A 22,783-nucleotide genomic window follows, 5' to 3' on the forward strand; every position below is an offset into this window, starting at 1 on the left:
GGTAGCCACGCCTTAAAGCATCCCCTGCTTTATGGTCTATTTGACTCTAAATTGGACCATAATTTACTGAATGAACATCATGCTGTATTGAAGACTTGAAACTAGCAATTGAGACCATAAACTCGTGTTTACAATGTTTACTGAGGTAATAAATCATGAGAGAAGTCGGCTCATTTTCTCATAGACTTCTATACAATCAGACTTCTTTTAGCAACCAGAGGAGTCGCCCCCTGCTGGCTATTAGAGAGAATGCAAGTTTAAGGCACTTCAGCACTGGCTTCACTTTTCAGGCTCTGGAGTCGCCCACCGAGTGAGACAGGATGTGCGGTAACTTTCTTTTACTGTCACATTTCCTGTAAGCTGTACGTGTTGACATAATGAGGCTAGAGACCGTGTGTGTGTCATCAGGTGGGCACCCGGGTTGATGTACGTTGTCATCACGCAGAGACGTTGGTGGGCTCTGTTTATTGCCACCAGCAGACAGACTGCCCGGTGGTGTCCCCCAGCCCCGGCCCACAACCACCCCCCCTACACTGCAGGCTTTGTGGAGCTGGGGCCCCTAGCGCAGCTTCATGAAGGGCCCCCCTGCCTGTCATCCCAACACACTTTTGATTAACTCCATACTTACACAGCTTTCACCAGGGTCAAGTCAAGAGGGCCCCATCTAGAGGGGAGTGGGGGTCCCTTTTGTCCTTGCCTTCCTACTCTCATTCTTCTTACTTGAAGGTTAGTCTCTCTCTGTCTGTTGCTCTGTCTATCTGACAGTAGTGCGAGTGAGCAGTGCATCGGTTACAGTGCACGGGAGTGGTTAGGTGAAGCCAGAGGAGGATTTTATCAAAGGTGCGGAGTGATGTTTCGCTCTTTATCCCTCTTTTGGCTCGCTCTGGTTCTCTCTATCCACCTGTGCCCCTCCAGCACAACACTCCTCCTCTCCTTCGCTCTCCCAATTATGCCTCTCTTCAAAGATGCACGTCGCAGTCTGGAAGTATTTGGGCAGTGATATATTTTCTAGGGCTGTCAAAGTTAACGCTAATTTGCTTTAACGTCACTTATGCTTTAGCGCAACTTGCAATTTTTTAGGTTGTATGTTTTAAAGGGCTCCCTTGACCTCTGACCTCAAGATATGTGAATGAAAATGGGTTGTATGGGTACCCACGAGTCTCCCCTTTACATACATGCTCACTTTATGATAATCACATGCAGTTTTGGGGCAAGTCATAGTCAAGTCAGCACACTGACACACTGACAGCTGTTGTTGCCTGTTGGGCTGCAGTTTGCCATGTTATGATTTGAGCATATTTTTAATGCTAAATGCAGTACCTGTGAGGGTTTCTGGACAATATTTGTCATTGTTTTATATTGTTATAGGATTTCCAATAATAAATATATACATATATTTGCATAAAGCAGCAGATTTGCCCACTCCCATGTTGATAAGAGTATTAAATACTTGAGAAAGATGCATTTTGAACAGATAAAATATGCAAAGTACGAAGTGATTTTTGTTAATAATTGAGAAATATTGTGTTTTATTGCTTATGAATTAAACTTTTTTTTATATATAAGAAGAAGCATGTTTTATTTATTCTTTCAAAAGTAACAGTCTTGCTTTAAAGCTGAAAAGTCTCTCGTAGACCATTTTTTCATATCAAATCTAATATGCCAAAGTACAAAACAACAAAGGAATGTATCCCAGTCCAAACATTTATAGACTGCACTGTATATATACATTTATTTTGTGTTCACCTCACATTATCCGACCAGAGTTGGTCTCTTTTTGGTAAGTTTGAAGCCTCCTGAAGCTGCATAAATCCTTTAAAAGCCAGTTTGAGTATGCAGAAAGAGGAACCCAATTGGGGTTTAGGGCACAAATATAGCAGTAGCAATGCATGACTCATCAAACTGAGACTTGTACATCCCAGAGAGGAGAAAGGAGAAATATGCAGGGGAATCTGGGGGATTAGAGGATGGAGGAGACGGAGGAGAGACAGAGATGGAGTCTCAGCTCAGTCCAGTATGTCACACCAAACACTGTGAGCCTCACCCAACACTAGTTTTTGTCTCTTTCTTTAATCCCCTTTTTCCTTTTCTCCTGTCTATCTTCCATTTTCCTCTAAGCTCTCTCTCTCTCGGTCCCTCCCTTCCTCGCTCTCTCCGTCTCTCGTGCAGCATGGCCCGACTTTCCCAGAGCAGGGTGGACTGTGGTGGAATGTGTGCTGCCGAGTTTCACACGGGGTCAGGAGATCCAGCCTCTCCTGGGAGGGAGACCAGAGAGAGAGAGAGAGAGAGAGGAAGGATGAGTCAAAGAGGGCAGGGAGGGACATATACGGAGAGAGAGGTTCATTCGAAAAGGAGAGAAGGATTTTGTCAGTCTTGCGACAACTTTCCTCACTCACCATCCTCTCTTCTTCGCGTGCACACCGAGATGTCAGGGCTTTGTTCCAACAGAACTCTTTCTCTGTCTCCTCTCTCCACCACTCTTCTGTTGTTTCTGTGGTTTTCAAAGCCAAAGACAAACCCCACAATTACATGCTGCTGATGAGGAGGATGAACAAAAGGGGAGGTATAGAGGCATCACTTTCTTTGCCTGCCTGGGGAGGAATGGAGCCCAAATGAAAAGTGACATGTTTACATTTTTTTTCCCCTCACGCTGTACAAACAATCCTTTACAGAACTCTGGGGGCCGTGAAGACTCAGCCTCACCTTCCCTCTCTTATGTCCCTACCTACCCAACATGCACGCTCTTTCTCCCTCATGCTCATACACTCAAGTTGTCCGTGCTCTCTCCACTGCCAACTAAAATGGTGCATATGAAAAGAGGGAGGAGGGATAAAGGACACTTGTTGAACATCAGTGAGAGTTTTGAAATATGAAGAAACTGCGTTGGACATGCTGCTTCACATGCTTTCTTTTCAGTTTTCTTTACTTGAAAAATGGGACAAAGTTGCTGTTTTGTCACAAGTATAAACCCCCTTTCAGACTTCTCTTTACGCTAATGTAATGGCAATTATACAACTCTTAACTCCATGCGCCTCTATTTGCCCGACGCACGGTCTAGTCGCTCACAGTTTCCAACACAGCTCAACAAACAGATCTCTACCAGGCCGGTGCGGCCGTGTGTCAGTGGTGTGTGGCAGTCATCAGAGGTGCCGCTCACTGCTGCATTTAAAGGAGGAACCTAATTACTCAACAAGCAGCAGCTGTGCCAATCAGCTCACCTGGCTCTGATCTCATGAGCTACCCCCACACCTGTCTCTCTCTCTGCTGCAGCTGATTCGCGACCATGCTCACCTACGCGGTCTTATTTTTAATCTTTAAGTCATGATGTCAAAGTGGAGTTACTAGACTTTTTTGATTTTGAAGGGAAGTCAATCACACTCATGACTCGAGTCTCACTCAATTCAGGGTAGGACAAATAAATAAACCGAGAGCTGATTTCACTTCAATGTTGTGCTTCATTCCAACCGTCAAAAATTCTAAATGTCATTATTTTACTTTTTTATTGTCATCTACTGTATAGTGGCAGTTTCAGGCAGTTCAAGAGCAGCAAAAGCATAATAAGTCCCCTTTAATCATTTTTGAATAAACAAGCGAACAGCACTCTGTTCAGCTGCGGGGGCGGGGCTTCAGGGCTCTGCAGACTGTCGTCTGCAGCGGGCAGACCGGGGCTCGTTAGTTCACTTTTGCTGCTGCTGGATCCTGGATATATCCTACTAACGTTACAATCAAACTCGGTTCTTGACACTGCTGCAAGCAGCACTTCCTTGGGGTTGAACAGTCGGCCCGCTCCGAACAGGCACGAGCCCCCGACAATTGATTGAAAATTGAGTAAAATCAAGCGAGGGCTGTTCGTCCTCGTGTCATCCTCTCTGCTAGTGCATTCACTCTCATCTCCTCCCATCATCAATCTAAACAGCAACTCAGTGTGTTATCTCAGATTTGTCCTTCGACCCAACACAAAAGTAATCCCACTGAGGGGATCTAAAGGGTCCCTGTGGGTCTACAATATATCGCCTGGCTGTTACTGTAACCTACGTGTGCGTGCGCTGGAGTGCAATTTAGCTAATGGAGCTTAACGGCGCTGTTATAGACTGAAAATCAATGCAGCTAATGAATGAAGACATTTTTGAGTGCAAGCACAGGAACAAAAGGTGAAGATTAACAGGTCTTAATTGGGCGAAACCATTTTTTGAGTAATTTGAAAAGCATCCTTTAGGTCGTGCAAGGGTGCAATCTTTGTGTGTGTGTGTTGATGTTTGAGTGAGAAGGTGCAGACACTGCCGGCGCTGGGTGGCCTCGTGAACAGGCTACTCAGGATATCACCTTTCTTCCTCCATCTCTCTCTCTCTCTGTGTGCCTGTTGTTGATCCAACAGTTGTTACTTCCTCCATGCAAGACGTTACATTTTGACATGTCGCCACGAGCCGACTCGCTACGCTCTGCGTGTGGTATGTGTGTTTTGGTTAAGGAGTGTTATAGCAACAGCAACATCACGTAGTAGTGATAATTTATTGCTTCTGCTCTTTAAGTTGGCTCGCACCGTTTCCTTTCTCCTCACTCTATTTCTCAGTGACCTCATTCATTCATGCTTTCTGTTTGTCTTGCTTTCTCTCTCTGCCTTTTCTCCTCCACTATCTTGCCGGTCCTTCGCTCCCTGCGTCGGGCAGCGTGGCGAGGGGGGGGTGATCCTCAATGTTTATAAAAGAAATATCTGTGGAGCAGAGCGCTGCCCCTGGGGTGGTACAGTACGCGATGGTTATCTGGACCACACCGGTAGAGGCCTGCTCACCAGTGAACAACTGTACTTTGACGGCGCTGCGCTGTCTCACTTTCTTTGTTTGGACATGAATGGAAAGGAGAGGAATCAACTGGTTGTAAACACAGGAGCTTCGATGCCTGCGCCCTCCCCCCTATTCACCCCCTAGTCACTTTATGAATAACCTTCACTCAACAGTCATAGCTAACTATCTGTAATTGCAATTTGTGCATAAAAATAGCTGAAAATCAAAAAAAAAGTCCAAATATTGCAAAAAAAGTTTTATGCTTGGCTGAAGTGGAGATGGAAACAGACTTAAAGGTGCTCTATATGAGATTGGGAGCATTTCTAAATGCTAAGAGTGAAAACTGACAGAGCTAACAGCGTTAACCTGAGGAGGAACCGGAAGGTGGGTGCTACACTTCTGCAACGACGACGTTATCAGCTGTAACCACCGTATGAGAGCAGTGCAGAGCGGCGGCCGTGAGCTATCCAGTGGGGCCCGCATACATGCACGAACATGCAGTAAAAAAGCATGCGCGGCCGGCCCGGCTATGTCAACAAAGCACGGAGAAGTTCTGATTACAACACACACACAGAGGGGAGAGAGACTTCATTCTCTGCTCAGGTAGACATGACTCCTCTTCTTTACATTTTACATAACAAATAGTGGTTTGCTGCTCTATTAATGCTCTGGATATCGTATAGAGAACCTAACAAATAAACCATGACAGACATGAAGCATGTGACTTATCTGTCAAACGCTGCAAACATCACATATGTGTGGACTGGAGAATTAGCGCCACCAGCTGTTTATCGCTATGTGCTCATCTCCTAATGTGTGCATATCTGTAGTGGATGGAAACTTTCTTTTGCCAATTTCCTGGAAATTATCGTTAAAATTTGTGCTCCATGTGGATGGACACCTGTCTTGTGAGAGTAGAATGTTTTTATGTATTTCTCACATTCTCATGAACGCGATATCTCAGGAGCGCTTTGAGGGAATTTCTTCAAATTTGGCACAAACATCCACTTGGACTCAGGTGGTCAAAAGTCAAGGTCACTGTGACCTCACAAAACGTTCATACGCTATGACAATTTCACACAAATGTCTAATAGGATAAAATGATGAAGTGATGACATTTTGGACAGACATGGATGTAAACTGCATCTTGATTGGTTTGCCGAGGCATACAGTTTGTAGTTTATAATTCTATTTTGAAGCATTTTTATACCTTAATAGATAGCGGACGGCAGAGAGATGAAAGGAAATGAGGGGAGAGAGAGATCGGGTATGACATGCAACAAAGGGCCAACGAGTAGAACTTTAGAGATAAACACTAATTCAACCCATGTCTTTGAATCCGCCCAATGAGGGTATAAGTGTCGTAATTTCCCTCTTCCTCCGTGTGACGTAGACGTAGCAGTCCAGTAGTCACCCCCCCTGCGCCTCCTTCTTCCTCTTGCGGTGTTCACATTGTGGCTTAAATGCCATACCGTAGGAAATGAAAAGGCTTCACTAGTCAGCCTAGCAGCATTTCAGTCCACCACAAAAGCAAACTGTGAAACACCAGCCTTCTCTCTGATAATATGCACATAAGGAGTTAGGCAGCAGCATTAGGACCCATTAGGACTCATGCTCAGGGAAGTTCAGATAACTGTCCTGGGCGATCAGTTCAGCTACTGAGGCTGGCTAATCTTTAATCAGTCGGCCTAATCAGAGAAATTTCATGCAGTAGCCAAGTGATTGGACATGTCCAATAACTAATATCGTACAAATATTCCTTGTTTGTGCACTATTACTTCAGAAAAAAAAAAGTATCTGTGTGCTAGACATTTTCCCACAGTGGCGTACTTCCACAAGCCAGATTTGAGGTGCAGTTTATTTTCAGTACTATTATGCTAGAAGTTGCTTGTTAAAAATAGAAGTCATTGGGAATCGTCTAGCCAAAATAAAAAAATATAAAAAGTTCAGGAACGTCCTCGACACTCAACAGTTGCAGCAGTTGTCTCTGAACAGAAATGCAGTTGTGCAGGGAATAAATGTCACTTTTACAGAAGCATACATGTGTGACTCTGAGAGGGAACACGTCAGTCAGCCCCCCAACAACTCTTAACACCACCTTCAGCCATGCTCAGCGACATTATCACCGCCCTCTTTCCCACCACATAGCTAAATTCACCCTGCTGCATGGCGTGTGTGCTGGTCATGGCATTACGGGACAGTTTGGTCGCCTCTCACACACGCTATGCCCCATTTACTTGAACAGTATCCCCCCACTTCTCTCCACAGTTCATTTAAAGCACAAACCCACTAAGTCACACACGTATCCCTTTCACTGAAACACAGCCTCACCTTTGTGTTGCCGCTGTAAAGAGCTGGCGGTTTTGGGGGGGGTTCTCATTAAAGCTCATTATATTCATATTTAGCATTATTAGCCTGGTCAGCAGAAGGAGCAGAGGGAGCACAGAGGGATTAGAGACAGGCACGGAGTTCTGGAACGGTCAAGTCTGTTTTGCGACACGGTCCAAGACAAGCTGGGAAATTCCCCTGCCGATTTCTTACCAGCTACCAATTTACAGCTGAACTTTGGTACGTGTTAATGTCTCGACGTCGACATTGAAAACACAAATTCTACCTCTGTTTAAACACATGCACTCCAAACGTATGCTCCATCACACACAAACCAGCTGATTAAACTGTTGTCAGGCCAATAAATAGGCGTTATCGGTCGCTATGAGCACCATAGATGTGGGTCAATAGGGGCCTACCACACCTACTAGTAAGTTTTATCATCAATTCACATGGTAGATCACCAAAAGAAGGTATAAAAGAACACGACAGCAACCTCTAATGACCGTAGTAATTATGACAGGAGCAGAAGCAGAAGTCAGGTACTGTATTACAGACAGTATGAAACTCCATGTGAAGGTCGGAGGCAACGGATGTGACACAAAACGCGGTTTTCACCCAGGAGACTGCAGTTGGCAAGCGTGAAGTTTCGCTTTCACTTTTGAAACGTAGTTATTTTAAGCCAAAACACAATGTTTTCTTAACTTAACTGAAGTGTTTTTGTTGCCTAAACCTAAAAAAGTTGTCGTTTTGTTGCCTAAACCTAAAGAAGCCTTTTTGTTTGTGTTCAAAATGTAACGCTTTTAAGTTTCGCTTTCACTTTTGAAACCTCGTTATTTTAAGCCAAAACCCGATGTTTTCTTAACTTAACTAAGTGTTGCTTAAACCTAAAGAAGCCTTTTTGTCTGTGTTCACAACATAACATTTCAAGCAGTTTTACCTGTTAGAATGTGTTGCTTTTGAGTTTCGCTTTCATTTTTACAATTTAGTAGGCCCCTAATGACTCACTACGGTGTTTATAGCGACTGATAACGTCTGTTTACTGGCCTGATAACAGTCGAATTGGGTGCCAAACAGCCATGCTTTCGAGAAACTCGTGCAGTGCCCGTTCGAAAAAATGCCCGTTCAGAACTGGCCGAATGCTTGACCTGTGGTATTGCTGCTTGCAGAGAGAGAACCGCTCGTTCTAACAACTTCACACTCGACACTGCGCTTCTTTGGATGGGTCGTGAGAAGTTGAGAAGAGTTCGGTTGTAACGTTTTATCCAGCATCCATGTAATGTAGGCTGTAACGTTAGTATAAGTGCAGTCTGCTCACTGCAGAAGTGAAGAAAAGTTTGGTTGTAACGTTATCCAGCGTTAGAGGGCTATATCCAGGATCAGTGAACTTAGGCGCTGTCTGTCCACTGCAGACGACATGCTGGATTCAGTCTGCAGAGCCCTGAAGCCCTGCCACCACTGATGGTTCCTTGTGTATTCAAAGTTTATTAATGTTGAGCGTGTTGCGTATCCAAATTGCACCAAATTCGACAAAGCACTCCGTGGGGTCCCCAGCAATACACCGGCCAAGTGTGAAGTCGATCGGATGATCGGTTCTCGAGATATGCAAAGGACACACCCACATACACACAGACAGAGATTCCTCGCTTTATAGTGAGATGCATTGTCAAGTGTTAATGTGGGCTTCGAGTATAACTCCAAACACTAAGTGGTCGCTCATATGCAACGATAAATATCCAAACATGAGCTCATTCACACACACAAAGTTTGTAAGCAGCTGCAAGACACGACAGCATGAGCTGTTATCATCTGTTGGGCAGAGTCAACGGAAATCAAATTTCCTGCGTTATACTTTTTCAATGACTCACACAGCAGCAACCAGCGGGCGACGGTAATACGCGTAGCGAGGTCGGCGGTAGAGTCCAGTCAGTCGCTCCAGCAGACATCAGCTGTTGATTTTCTCACTGCATGTGTGTGTTTGCGTGCGAGTTAGTGTTTCACTCTGACTCCATCTGGGTTCCTTGTTATCGTCGCCTGCAGAGTAGACTGTGTGGTTTAGCGACATGCTATTGGAGCATACAGCAATTCGGGGCTTGCACATGAAAGTGTGTTTTAGGGTTACTTAAGGACACTATAATGGAGCTCCATCAGTCTTGGACGATGCCGTTGTTTCCATTTTGTGGGTGAATGCTGATAAAGGGGGATTATGTGATGGAGACACTGAGGGATCAGTTCAGCCTCTCGTGGGTTTAGATGTTTGTATTTATTACACTGTTAAGCAGAACCAAATCAGAATTTGTACGATGGAATATCTGAGTTGTTTTGTGTTTCTTGTCCCACAGAACAGGTGTCCGTCCCACAGGAAAGTGGGCTAAATCCTGTGCACCTGTGTTCTTATGAAGCAAAGGAATTTCTCCTCGGCTCCTTAATCCTCCTGACGATTTTCAGCCCCTCGCTAAATAACTCCTCCTTTTTTCTTTCTCTCCCACCCCTCCTTTTTCCTCCATCTCTCCCCTCTTCACCAACACCCCCCCCCCCGCCCCCCTTTTATTTCTCTCCCTCTCATCCTGTTCTTTCTCTTTGTCTTTCCTCCGACTCTCCTTTTCTTCTCCGTCTCCAGGGAATAGCCTCTGTTCTGCAGCGCAGGTCTGACAACGAGGAGTACGTGGAGGTCGGACGCCTCGGACCCTCCGACTACTTTGGTGAGTGGGCCGACGAAGCCTTTTCCCTCCCCAGTTTGGCATCGCACATAAAAAAAACGATGCATCGAAACAATAACTGCTTTATATTATAGCTGATATTTAGCATTAGAAATATAAATTGTGCAAGTGGAAACACAAAAATAGCAACTCTGGCATGTTGCAGAGCTGGGAAAGGTCAAAGGTTGATTATATTGCATTGAATATTTTGTCTTAATATTGTGATAGTTTTGCATTTCCATCCAGTTAATTTGTTGTAAAACAACAACTTACTGTATGTGTTGTATTTGCAACACGGAGCAAAGTTGTTGTTGCACCTAGAGGAACAAATAATAAAGAGTGTGGACACGGGCTATTTTGTGAACACGTACCAACAACAACATCAGCAATGTGTCTCGCGTATGGTGTCACGTCATATCATGTGTGTTTTCATGACAAAACGTTGTTTAGAGATCTCATCGGGGATCCCTCCTGGTGAATGATCTTGTTGTGTGTGACTCCCTGTCTCTGGTCACGTATCATGTAGTGTGAAAACCACAACGACTTCAAGACTAACAAGAAAGCAAGTTGTGTCGCATGAACATTACGGGGATCTGACGACTGTGAAAGTCGTGTAGTATGACCGTAGCTTTAGTTGTCATTCACAAAAAGAAGTCCGTTTTATATTTGAATGCATCAGACAACATTAATTGTCATTCATTGATTTCCCTCTCTCCCTCTCCCTCCTCCAGGTGAAATCGCCCTGCTGTTGAACCGTCCCAGGGCGGCCACCGTGGTCGCTCGCGGCCCGCTCAAGTGCGTGAAGCTGGACCGGCCCCGCTTCGAGCGCGTTCTGGGGCCGTGCTCGGAGATCCTCAAGAGGAACATCCAGAGATACAACAGCTTCATCTCCCTCACCGTGTGACACGTCGGCCCCTCTCTGGGCCCCACCAGCAGGGGTGGGCGGCATCAGCATCAGAGTTTTGGTTCTGTGGGTGGGAAGAGGTGAGGAGTACGGGGGTAAAGGACACGGGTTTTACATCCACAACTACAGGGCGCCTTTTCTTTTACATTTGGTTTCTTTTTTTTCTTTCGATCTTGTTGCACTTTGACTTGACCTGTGCTGTCACGTAGCTTTATGTCCAAAACACCAACATGCAAGGAGTGTAAAAATCAGAGCGAGGACGGAGATCATTCAACTCATTCTATACTGTAAATGAGTCACATATACAGCGTGGCAACTGTATGCGATGCATGCTTCTAGACTGACAAAGAATGGCGTTTGCACTTTGGTGAATTTATGAAGGGTACGGATGAATTCAGGAAATAAGGAGGAAGTAAAGTTGACGTGTTTACATGCAGCGGGAGGAAGTGAGCACACGTTTTTTCACTGGCCTTTTTCTTTTTCACTTGTTCTGGGTGTGAGTGGTGCCATTTCTAGGTCAAATCAGACCCGCACTACACCGACCTCTGTTCCCCTGAAACGTAGCTGTAGAGGTGTGAAGAAAAATAAAGTTTCATTTTTGTAATGCTTCTGCTTTGTTGCTTTTACTGCTATTATCAGTTGGGGGGTTTTAAAGGCAGTGATACGTTGAAGATTTTAATATTATGTCAGCCAAATTAACAAGAAATCCTCTCTGTCTCAATAATCCCTGAAGCGGCTCAGTTTGATCTGTGAGCTGTGGGACTCCAAAGGAGCAGTAGTGGGATCAGTCCGGTCCACACACACACACACACACTGAAACACACTGACATGAAACACACAACCATATATGCTTACACTGTCTCAGGACTATATGACTCTTCAACACACACACAGGTCTTTCCTGATGCTTTATTTCTAAGCTGATTTTGTTCTGCTTTAAACTGCTAGACGATACGCTTTTGCACCACTTTAGAGTTTGTAACGTCGGGTCAATACAGAAGTTTGATTTAGCCGTTTTTAAAGACATGACTTGTATGTTATAAATATATAAAATAAAAGATATACTTGTGTTGGCTTTCCTTTGATCTACTCTGTAATCTTGTCAAAGTTGCACAACTGACCCAGCGACTGATGTTGTATAAAACGGGACCTCATGAAAAGAATCTTTCTATATTCTCTCTGTCTCTGTATGTCTTTGTTTCAACTGTCGAACCATCTTGAGCAAATAAAGATACGCTTCTGAAATACTCTTGATTTGAGTCGTTATTTTCTCTTCATCAGCCCCTCCTCGTCCCTGTAAATGGGACTCTTTTTACATTTCTTTCCCGTCGTTTATCCCAACTTCTGGCATCCTCTCTTCCTCTCCTGACTGGACTTAGTTCTCTCTCTTTCCCTTTATCTCATCTCATGCCCACACCCCTTAATATTATACTGCATCTCTATTAGGGCTGTCAAAGTTAAGTTAAGTTATTTTAACACCACTAATTTCTTTAACGCATTAACGCAACTTGCGATTATACTAGAAATAAGGAATCCATTGGTACCAACCATGTCGTGCTAGATTGTCGAAGACAAGGAAGTTAAATAACGCTCCAAACTTTGGCGAGGAAAAACTGTCATGGCCATTTTCAAAGGGCTTCCTTGACCTCTGACCTCCAGATATGTGAATGTAAATGGGTTCTGTGGGTACCCACGAGTCTCCCCTTTACAGACATGCCCACTTTAGGATAATCACATGCAGTTTGGGGCAAGTCATAGTCAAGTCAGCACACTGACACACTGACAGCTGTTGTTGCCTGTTGGGCTGCAGTTTGCCATGTTATGATAAATGCAGTACCTGTGAGGGTTTCTGGACAATATCTGTCATTGTTTTGTGTTAATCGATTTCCAATAATAAATATATACATATATTTGCATAAAGCAGCATATTTGTCCACTCCCATGTTGATAAGAGTATTAAATACTTGACAAATCTTCCTTTAAGGTACATTTTGAACAGATAAAAAATGTGCGATTAATTTGCGATTAATCACGATTAAATATTTCAATCGATTGACAGCCCTAATCTCTATTAATCTCCTTTGTCTTTCCCTAAAGTGCAGATTGTCTTCTTCAATCACACTCTTCACGTTTCTTCCTACAGCTGCCTCCTCTCCATCCCGGCTTCCCTCCACTCTGCCTGGCTCCCTCCTCTCTTTCTCTGCTCTCCATCCTTCTCACATTAAGCCGAGTGTCAGTCATCCGTCAGTCTGAGCTGTCAGAGCTCCACCCAGCCAGTTTACACCACAGTGGACTAAAGCCTCTACAGCTCTGACACATTCCTCTTCATCTTAATGCCCACTAAATCAACTGAGGAATGCGCCCCCAACTAGCCGAAGTTTAGTACCCTCCTCTCCGCACATACACACACAATCACACAACTTCATCACTTTGACAACACACACAAACACACAAACTCACTAGTTTGGGGTTTGCAGCTCAGTGAAACAAGTATTGCTGTGCAATCTGCCATCAGGATTTGGGGTTTGATTTCCAGCATTGCGTCCTCTCATGGCAGTTAACCATGATTAACATATTAGAACATGATTTATACACATGCATTTTGTGCATGGCTCTAGTTTCAGACTACGCTAACATTTTAACACTGCTGACTCTTACAAGAACTAAAGGAGACAAATCATAAAAAACTCAGTTTTTCAGTGCTTTCGTGACTACCCCATTGGTTTGTGGACTGCCGTTTTGAAGCCTCAAGTTTGGCATTTTGGCTCCCCTTTGTTATGTCACTCATTAGAATATATTGCCCACAGCTTGGCAACTATCTTTGCAAAGGTGCACCATATTTCAGAGCAGACTGGGCTTTTTCAGGAGGGGTTCTTAAAGAGACAGGCGGTAAAACAGAGCGTTTCAGACATTGAGTGATTACAGGTATATTCAGACAGACGGTATGGGAAAAATGTTAATGATTTTTTAACATTAAAGCATGTAATCATGTTCTAGTAGAAACCCAAAATACATATGAACTTGAAAATGAGCATGATAAATCCCCTTTAAAGTGTTCTCCTCTGGCAATTTGTGGATTTTCAAATCTTTTAAGAGGATGCAGCTGATCTTTCAATCATCTTAAACATACAGCTTGAGAAATAGTATGTAATTTAGATACCCAGAAGGAGGATGGATTGCTAAAAATGATACATGATTTTATATGGCTGCAAGTTCCAGAAAAAAAGCTAGTAAGTGGACCTTGAGATTGTTTAGTCAAGAAAGAACTTTCAGAATTTGCTTTTAGTCCAATAAAGATGTCAAAAAAGGGTTTTGGATGCAATTATAACAGGTACTGAGATCCCATGTCAGCAAAACCATCTCCATGACAACCGAGGGTCATCAACAGATGGAGTTTGTGTGGATGGATTGACTCCGTTCACAGAGAAAGCTAGTAGGTGGACCTTGGACAGAGAAAGCCATTTTGATAACACTAGTAACGTCAGAATGAAAACTCAACCTGAGCTGACCTGGTTTTGTGTGTGTGTGTGTGTGTGTGTGTGTGTGTGTGTGTGTGTGTGTGTGTGTGTGTGTGTGTGTGTGTGTGTGTGTGTGTGTGTGTGTGTGTGTGTGTGTGTGTGTGTCCAGAGCACCTGATGAGTCAGGGCCATTACTGGGCTATCCTGGGTGGGCCAGCTGAGGACCAAACTTGGCACTGTCGCACGAGCAGTAAGATGAAGCCTTGATATCATGGCACTGTGCCAACCAAACACACACACACACACACACACACACACACACACACACACACACACACACACACACACACTTTCACACACTCTTTTACCAACTTTTAATTATGGTCAGCTCTGTGTTTGGGTCCTTTATGCTTTCATAGTCCCGTAATCCGTCATACGGCTCCCGTGGTCCCACCGTGCACTCCGTAACGCCGAGGCCAAAAACATTTCGCCAGCTAACGCTAACGTCAGTTCAGGTAACAGCCCATCAGGGTTAGGAGAGGCTCAGCCATCAACACTCAGACGGTCAACAACAGCCAATTAAAAAGGACTTTTTATATGTAGTAATTCTACCTGACAGAAAGGTTTGAAGCCTCTCTATTTTAGTCACTTTTACATGAAGCACTGCAAAACTGTTTCTTAGTGAGCATCCAATGTTGTAGCTAGAGATTGAGATTAAATGCCTCAAGGCTACACATTGTATAGTGCAAACATAGGTTTTCTTCACAGCAAGCTTGTTACTAATTAAAGAGGACCTATTATGCTCATTTTCAGGTGCATACTTGTATTTTCGGTTTCTACTAGAACATGTTTACATGCTTTAATGTTCAAAAACGCTTTACTTCTCTCATACCGGCTGTGCTGCAGCACCTCTTTTCACCCTCCGTCTGAAACGCTCTGTTGGAGCTACTTTGTTTGAGGGCGTGCCAAACTAGCCATTCTGTAAATGTGTTACTTGGTGACATCACCACTTTACGGAAGAAAAGGCGGGACTTCAATAAAGGTGTTTGAGGCAGGTCAGGAGCAGTGTTTCTGTGGGGGAGTATAACTCCCATTGGCGTTGACGTTGTAACTTTGCAGACCTTTTACATGCACAAAAAACGATATAACACACTAAAGGAAAGGGGAAAAGCACAAAAAGCCTAATAGGTCCTCTCTAAATGATTTCAGAGTCTTCGCTCTGAGCCTCTTCAATCTCTTTCAGCGCAATACAGAAGTGTCCCACGAGAGGAGGGAAGCAGCAGAAGCAGTAGCACGGACTCTGGAGGATGAATGACCCCCGACTGCACCGCCATCTCCTCCACTCCCTCCATCCCTTTCTATTTTTTTTTGCTTCTGCAGCTTTGCTCTATTACAACTTCCAGCTACTCCCACAGCGGGGTATGTTTGGTGTGAGGCTCCTTTGCATTTTGTTGTCCAAACAAACAAGAGGCCAGACTCAATGAGGTGGTGGGGAGGATGAGCAGGATAAAGACGGAGGCAGAAAGAGGAGGAGGAATGCAAAGAAATGCTGCGCCAGCTTCACTGACCTCTAATACGCTCTCCTCTGGTTTTCTTAAAGTGCACTCCAGAGCGGTGTGAAGTCCACCGAGGATACATTTTAAAGAATTTATCCCAGCATGGGAACATTTTGCCTCCTCATTTACAGGACGGCTTTTTAAGTGCATCCCTCCAAATTCCAAGTTTTATATAAGGACTGCCAAAAATTTACAAGATAAGATGGCTGGGAGTGATTTGGTATGTGTGTGTGTGTGTGTGTGTGTGTGTGCGTGTTTGTATTTGTTGCATCCCATAACCAGACAAAGCCACCCGTGATCTCATGAGAGGATGTTTTATTTGGTGCTGCATATTTAGATCTGGCAGCGTGACTGTAGCCCCTGGGCGTGCGACCCTCTCTCTCTCTTTCTCCCTGATTCTCTCTCTTTTGTTTCCTGTCCTCTTCTGTGTTCCCATAGCTGCCATCTTTGCTATCCATTGTCTGAGGAGATCCAGGCTAATTAAAATGCCTGCCAACACCAGGCTACTACATCCTCCATTGATTCTCTCCCTCCTCCATGATCCCTACACCCTGGTGGAAAAAAAAAATCAACCCCCAACCGCCTGCGCTAATGACCACCGCCTTTGATACGCAGCTCTTTTCTTGATATATTGGGTGTGGCGACCCGACTCTTCCAGAGCTCAGCCTGACTGGATCGAAGCTCCCCTGGTCCAGCCAGGGGAGTCTCATCTCTGCCTGGTCCCCCGATTCTGCTGCTTCGATTCTCAGCTCTAATCGCGACCTTCTCGGGTCAAAGGTCAGCCACCCAGGCCCGGTCACAGGTGATTGAGCAATAGCGAGGCTGATGGGATTGAAAGGTTGGGGATGAGAGGGGGTGTCGAGGCCGAGGTCAGGGGGAGAAGGAGAGTCAAACATTGGGTCAGGAGATCATCACAAGGTCCGGCTCAGTTAGACAGCAGCATTTAAATAAAGGCTAATCAAGTGCTCATACTGGGAAGTTGATTCACCTGCCGATTTATGGATGTCTCTTCCCCAATGTAAGACTATGGGAGTACGAATTTTTGGGCCCAATGGCATGACGTGACACAGAAGTTGTAGTACCGCCGTTTGGCCACTAAGAAAATTTGCTTCACAGGCTGGCGCTCTTCCTGGAGGCTTGATATAGGCGAGCTGTCATGTGGTCCATCTTTATATACAGTCTATGGTCAAATCCATGGTGCCTACATTACCCACAATGCAACTCAACCACCAACAGCTTGGTCGGAGATTTGGGTGTGTTATGCCAGCTAATGTAGCCCAAACACATATGCAGGTTACAGAGGTCTGGTAGGATCACTTCTTTCTAACGCCACACCCATGAGATTTTTTTCATTTTCAAACTTGTAGTCCTCAGCCCCAACTGACGCTGACTCACGTGACATCACTTGAGGAAAATTATCAGAAAGGCTTTACACAACTTCCTTCACATATGCAGTAGCACTCCCTAACATCTGGAAACAGACTTTGATGTGTAAAATCGACACAGTTCCTTTTAACAAGGAAACCACCTTCCTAATAAAAGTAACAGTCATGAGCCAGTCTCTAAGTAATTGAAATGATTGTTCTACTTCCTGCCGCTGTCTTTAAAGGGACCATACCTTTGGCATTCGTCCTCAGTAGGACACGGCCGACTGCCTCAAAGAAAAGAAAGGAGAAAGGGAGAAATGAACGAGGGGGGATGAGATACAATCTGTTTGTTTTTCTGCTTTTCTTTCCCAAGCTTGTTATCGTTCCTCATTTCCTGCTGGACGACAAGTAAATAATTCACATGTATACATGTACCAACACTGAGCCCGGGCCTCCCTGACTCGATTTTTGGCCTCAGTTTCAAAGCTACTCCCGGCGAACGGAGCCTCGGTGACTCGCCTCCAAACAACGTGTAGAAAAAACAAACAAAAGACTGAAATGTTCTCCCGATATTCTGCGTGCTCAGGGGGAAAAGAATAGCATTTTTTCTGGATGAGATATTCCATCGTGCACATGACTCCGCAATCTCCTGCCCACGTCGATCCCGACCCAGCACAATCCATCTCTTCACTTCGACTCCCTGGGGAGGCAGCTCAGCAATTGTCTCAATTGTTCCCATTTTTTCCAGCGCCTCCTACTCTCTGAGGAATCGTTAGCGGTTTGAGTGCGGATCATAAAAGTAGTCGAACTCTGTTTTAATCACATTAGGAAGGTGAAGGAATGCAATGAGCAAAGAAGTCCCCGTTGGACTGTTTAGGAAATGGTCTCTGGCTTTGAGACATTTTAGATGGATGATTTGCTCTAGACTCTTAAAGCATCTCATGTTTCTAAACCTTTGCTTTGGTTCTTCAATATCTGGATAAGATTTGGCATCTTCTTCAGGACTTACCAAGTTGTCGGGGTCTATTATATGTGAGTGCTTCACTAAGTCTGCCCTCGCATCCCAGAGGATTCACCTCATCCCCCCAAAACACAGCCGATCACCGCAGGTGTGCAAAGTCACAAGGCACAAGGCTGTCAAGTGTCTCCTGATTTCCAGGCCACCCTCGACATCCGCAACCCTCCAGCCCCCGCCCCCCCCTGAAGGACCCCCCAAAATCCCTTCAACGTCCCAGCTGTACCCCGAGCAATGCCCCTGGGCTGAGGCAGCGGCCGGGGAGCGGAGTCCACCGGGGGGGTGACCCGGCTCTCCCTAAACCCTGCAGGAATGTGTGGATTTGAGTGAGCGCTGAAACCAGAGAGCACTCTCTCCTATCTTTAAGCCCATAATGGAGCCACTTCCTGTTGATAATCAGTTTGTTGTGATCTCCCTCTGCCTTGGGATTTTGACACTTCATCTTGAGTCCTAGGAGAGGAGGAGGAGGAGGAGGAGGAGGAGGCGAGGTGTTATTATGGTTCTGGTCTGTGTACCATAATGACAGTATGGGCTGGCATCAAAGGCTCGGGGACCAAAAAAAGTTATTTTTCCAATTTGAGTCCTAGATCCTACGACAAACCGCTGTGTATGCACAAACGCACGCACACGTGCATGCATGCAACATCATCATCATCATTCTTTGATACAGGGCATAGACATCACACACGTATGGGTCTCTCTGGGGTTCTTTGAGGATCAGCAGACTGGGATGACGGGAGGTGACGTCTCCGGTTCAATTCTGGAATCATCTTTTTCTTGTTAATTTCAACTCTTAACTGTCAAATAAAGGCAAGAACACCAGGATTTCATTCTCTTTCTTCCTCTTTCTCTCACTCGCTGACAAACATCCCTCAATGCTGGATCTGGTACTGCTTTTATAGCCTCCAATAATAACAATAAAAGAGCCAAAAACCTGCTGTAATTATTTGTTAAAAGCAGCCATGGTGTTACTTCCAGAGGAGCTAGCTGAGAGCTCGTTGGGGTAGGGGGGCTCACATTAACCGCTGTTAATGGTTACCACCATGCGTGCGAATTAGCATCGCGGTACGGCCCATAAACCAGGTAGGGCTTCTCTCCCGGAGGTTAAGTGCTTTGCTCAGCTAGGCGTGGTTGCCATAGGGATGGCTCAAACACAATTCAGGGCCCTGCTCTGTGTCATAGCACACTTCGAGCCGTATACCGGGCCCTGGGGCTGATAGCGCATGGCGAAAAAATGGTGAGTAGCCAGGTGCACCAAAGTGGATTCTCGTAATCACCCTTTAATCCAGGGGGTTTTCTTTTAGTGGCATCTTTTCCTTCAAAGCCTTCCTCGTCTCCTCTCTCCTTCTTCTTCCATCCAAGTCTTCATCTCTGTCACAGATATCTAACGTCCAGTCAAGCCCCCTTAATCCCCCCCACCCTGATACAGGACCCTGCCCCCATCACCACCACCATCACCACTAGTGCCCCCATCTCATGGTCCCTACACCTATATGGCTAGTGAAAGACAAGGGGAGCAGGAAGGGGTAAATAACGAAGTGAAAGCCCCATCTGACATGCCAATTGGTGTAATTATGGGCTTAAAGGCTCCTAATACATTTCTGAGGACAGCTTTGTGTGCCCCCCTCTGAGAGCTGAGCTCGTCTGTCATGTCATAAAGGCAACATTTCATTGGACCTGCGAGTGATCCATTTTTGCTTATGATATGTTTTATAATTCTCTCTCGTGGACCCCACATCTACTTCTTCTTGCTATTTGTTTGGACGACTTTTCTCTGAAGCCATTTCTTTCCGCTCGCCATTGATGCTTATAAACTCTCACATGTTTATTATGAGTACGTCCCTGTATATGTTTCATTCTTTAATGTCCTTATTTCAGGGGCCAGATGCGTGTAAGGCAACACCACTCAGCTATTTTCCCATTGGCACCAAACAGAAAGCGTACATTTGTGCCACCATAATGTCTGGGGCTCTACACATGGACCTCGGATTTTCCTCCATCCCCCTTTTGGGACCGCGGTGAGACAGGGCAGCTCTGTCCTTTTCCACGTCGTCCTTTGATGCCCCCCTTTGCCAAGAGTCTGATTTGTGGGCTAGCCGTGTCCTCCCCTCCTATAGCCTCCGAACCCACAGAACATGGGGACGCGGTGGGAGTTCCCAGTGTTTTGGGGGAAAGAAAGGGGAAGGGGGGGGAGGTTTGGGTCAGACCACCACAGAGTCGGGGAGACCCCTGTCTTCCTCCTCGCCGGTTCCCACCGCTCCCGACACGGCACACACATGTTGAAAAGGTCAGGTCTTGATAGACAACAGAGCACCGGCAATTACGCTGCTATTTCTCAGTGGCTGGAAGTCCCCCGTTTTTTTTTTTTTTGTGCGAGTGTGTGTGTGCAGGGAGAGTTTGCTCATAGAGAATAAAGAGGCAGTGTTTTAAGGGGGGAAAAGGAGCTGGGAACAGGGGGAACTGCATGTAAGGACTTGTGCCCGAATTGCTTCATGTCTGTCTGTCTGTCCGTTTGTGGAAATTGGAGAATGCTTATGAGAGAGTGCAGGTGTGTGAGCGCATGTAAGTAATAGTACAGTGTGTGAGAGGATGCATGTGTCACACCTGAGCTGCAAGTCTGATTTCTAATTGCCTTTCAACATCTGGAGCGTGCTGTTTGCTGTACTGTTGTGGGTCGGAGGCTGCGGTCAGGAGTCCATCCCTGACCTCAATGACGGGGTCAGACCTCGGAGCGCTGCACCAACTGGATGCTGAGGTTGCAAGGAGCGTGCAAACACACACACACACACACACACACACACTCTTCTGGATTTCCTCCAGCGCCTTCCCAGTATTTTCTCTCTTCGGTGTCATTTCTCCTTCACACCGAACACCTATTTCAAGGCCCTCTAAAGGACGGCTTTCATAGAAGGAGCACGGAGTGAAAAAAAAGTCAAGGCAGGAGTTATGACAAGAGCAGACCGCAGTTTGACAGATCTGGAGATCACACGGAGAGGATGCCGGCGGTCCCTTAACAACTGAAGTGTGCTGCCGTAATGCGTTGCAGCTGGAAGCTTGCCTCGCATACCTTGTACCGCCGGCTTTGTGCGTTTCTATATGTGCAATTTTTTTTTTATCCCAGAGGTGGACTCGACTGCACAGTTGTGACTTGTATAAGAGCAGTTTGGGCATTGTGCCCCCCTGAATGCACCTATAAGGAAAATGGGTCCGGAGGGGTGCTGGATCGGGAGGCCCCGCAGAGCCATCAGGTTGTTAGAGAGATGAAGGCCTGTAAATGGCTGCCAGTAATCGTCCCTATAAAAGAGCAGCTGCGTCCAGTTGTAAGTATGGCTGCTGTGCTTGGCCTCCCTCCACTGCTTAATATTTAGGTGAACAAGTAGTTTCCTCCGTGCGAATGTGTCCATGTGCGGCTGCTTGTTTATGCGTGCAGAGGTTGCCCTGGATATGCACTCTGCTCTGGATAATTTCCAAGTCCAATCTATATCGCTACCAGCCTCCGGAATGTACCTTTGCTCCTGGGAAATTTCACCTGAATTACTTAGTGTGTGTGTGTGTACATGAGTAACTCAACCATAAATGTTACCGCTGCTTCTAATGGGCCTATTACAAGACACCAGCTCGTGTCAAATAACACACAGCTCCACACACACAACCCACTAATGGAATCAACTTTGTCATCATAGACAGTGATGAGCCAGTTAGGGCTTTAGTTAGCGGGGCCTAATTCTACCCTGAGGAGGAGGGAGGAGATCACTCTGTAGTTTCGAAAGGACCTGCTACCTTGTGTCCGTGACTCATGATATGGCTGGGTGGCGCTGCGGGGGGGGGAGACACCACGTTAAGATCTGTGTTTGTTTATCCGTTGCAGGGCAATCCACTCGGCCTTTGGTATCACGAAGCATCATAGAACGGGGATGCCCAGTGGAAAATATGTAATCGCCTTCGTTGGAAGGGTGATATATAACAGTTGCAGGTATCATAACTGCCGAGAATATGCGGCTATCTGGTATATTGAGTTTCTATTGTCAGCTCAGCTATCTTTTTTATGGTTCCCCGGCACACTGAAGTGTGAGATTCTTTGCTTTCGTTGCAGGGTCAGAGTTCAGCCACACTGGGATCAAGTTGAGATCTGGGTTATAACACTTACTGTACTGAGATACCGGGTCCTTTGCTTTGATCACATAGGTGTCACGACTGTATAGATAATATATGATTATCACAGAAAAGAGACATTAAGGCAGAGCAAGATGAAGGGTATATTTAAGGACTTTATTTATTCCTTCCTCGCTCCCTGATGTATCATCCGGTGTTTGTAATGTTAGTACACTACTAAAAAAAAATATATATATATATATAAATAGGTAGTGTAGGTATAGGTAAAATGTTACATATTATACCTTTAATTAAAAAGTCATCTTCGAGCTCCATCTTTATTCTGACTATCAAACTGATCTGAAACTATGTTCAATTTATCCCAAAAGAAAACTCCTCACTACTTTCTCACCGTGGAAATAGATGATAAGAGCAGACAGACCAAGAGGAAGACTCTAATCCCCCGAAGGCAAAGCAACTCATATCCACCACATTCTTAAATAATTCCCTCCCTTTTATTTCCCTACGCTTCTCTCACTGGGAACTATGTGTGGCCTTAGGGGGAAACGGGAGTCATCACCTC

The 22,783-nt window shown here is 45.4% G+C and overlaps 1 protein-coding gene and 2 long non-coding RNA genes across 5 annotated transcripts in view; 1 reads left to right on the top strand and 2 right to left on the bottom strand.

Moving 5' to 3' along the window:
• Positions 1-8,498, bottom strand: part of LOC141781156 (uncharacterized) — a 77,626-nt gene extending 69,128 nt beyond the window's left edge. Inside the window, exon 1 of the long non-coding RNA XR_012596787.1 lies at positions 7,815-8,498. This is a non-coding gene — a long non-coding RNA (uncharacterized LOC141781156). The remainder of the gene's footprint in view (positions 1-7,814) is intronic.
• prkar1b (protein kinase, cAMP-dependent, regulatory, type I, beta) overlaps positions 1-11,960 on the top strand; it is an 83,972-nt gene extending 72,012 nt beyond the window's left edge. For all 3 annotated transcript variants that reach the window (XM_074656686.1, XM_074656688.1, XM_074656687.1), the window contains 2 exons: positions 9,730-9,811; positions 10,540-11,960. In XM_074656686.1, the coding sequence (XP_074512787.1) occupies positions 9,730-9,811; positions 10,540-10,712 (255 nt within the window). In that variant the 3' untranslated portion in view covers positions 10,713-11,960. The remainder of the gene's footprint in view (positions 1-9,729; positions 9,812-10,539) is intronic.
• Positions 1,007-5,223, bottom strand: LOC141781154 (uncharacterized). The gene is made up of 3 exons (XR_012596785.1): positions 2,730-5,223; positions 2,397-2,491; positions 1,007-2,255 (listed from the first exon to the last, which is right to left on the bottom strand). It is a non-coding gene; the product is annotated as an uncharacterized LOC141781154 (long non-coding RNA).
• Positions 11,961-22,783: the final 10,823 nt, after the last annotated feature.

This window comes from Sebastes fasciatus, chromosome 13 (assembly GCF_043250625.1).
Source record: "Sebastes fasciatus isolate fSebFas1 chromosome 13, fSebFas1.pri, whole genome shotgun sequence".
Taxonomy (NCBI): domain Eukaryota; kingdom Metazoa; phylum Chordata; class Actinopteri; order Perciformes; family Sebastidae; genus Sebastes; species Sebastes fasciatus.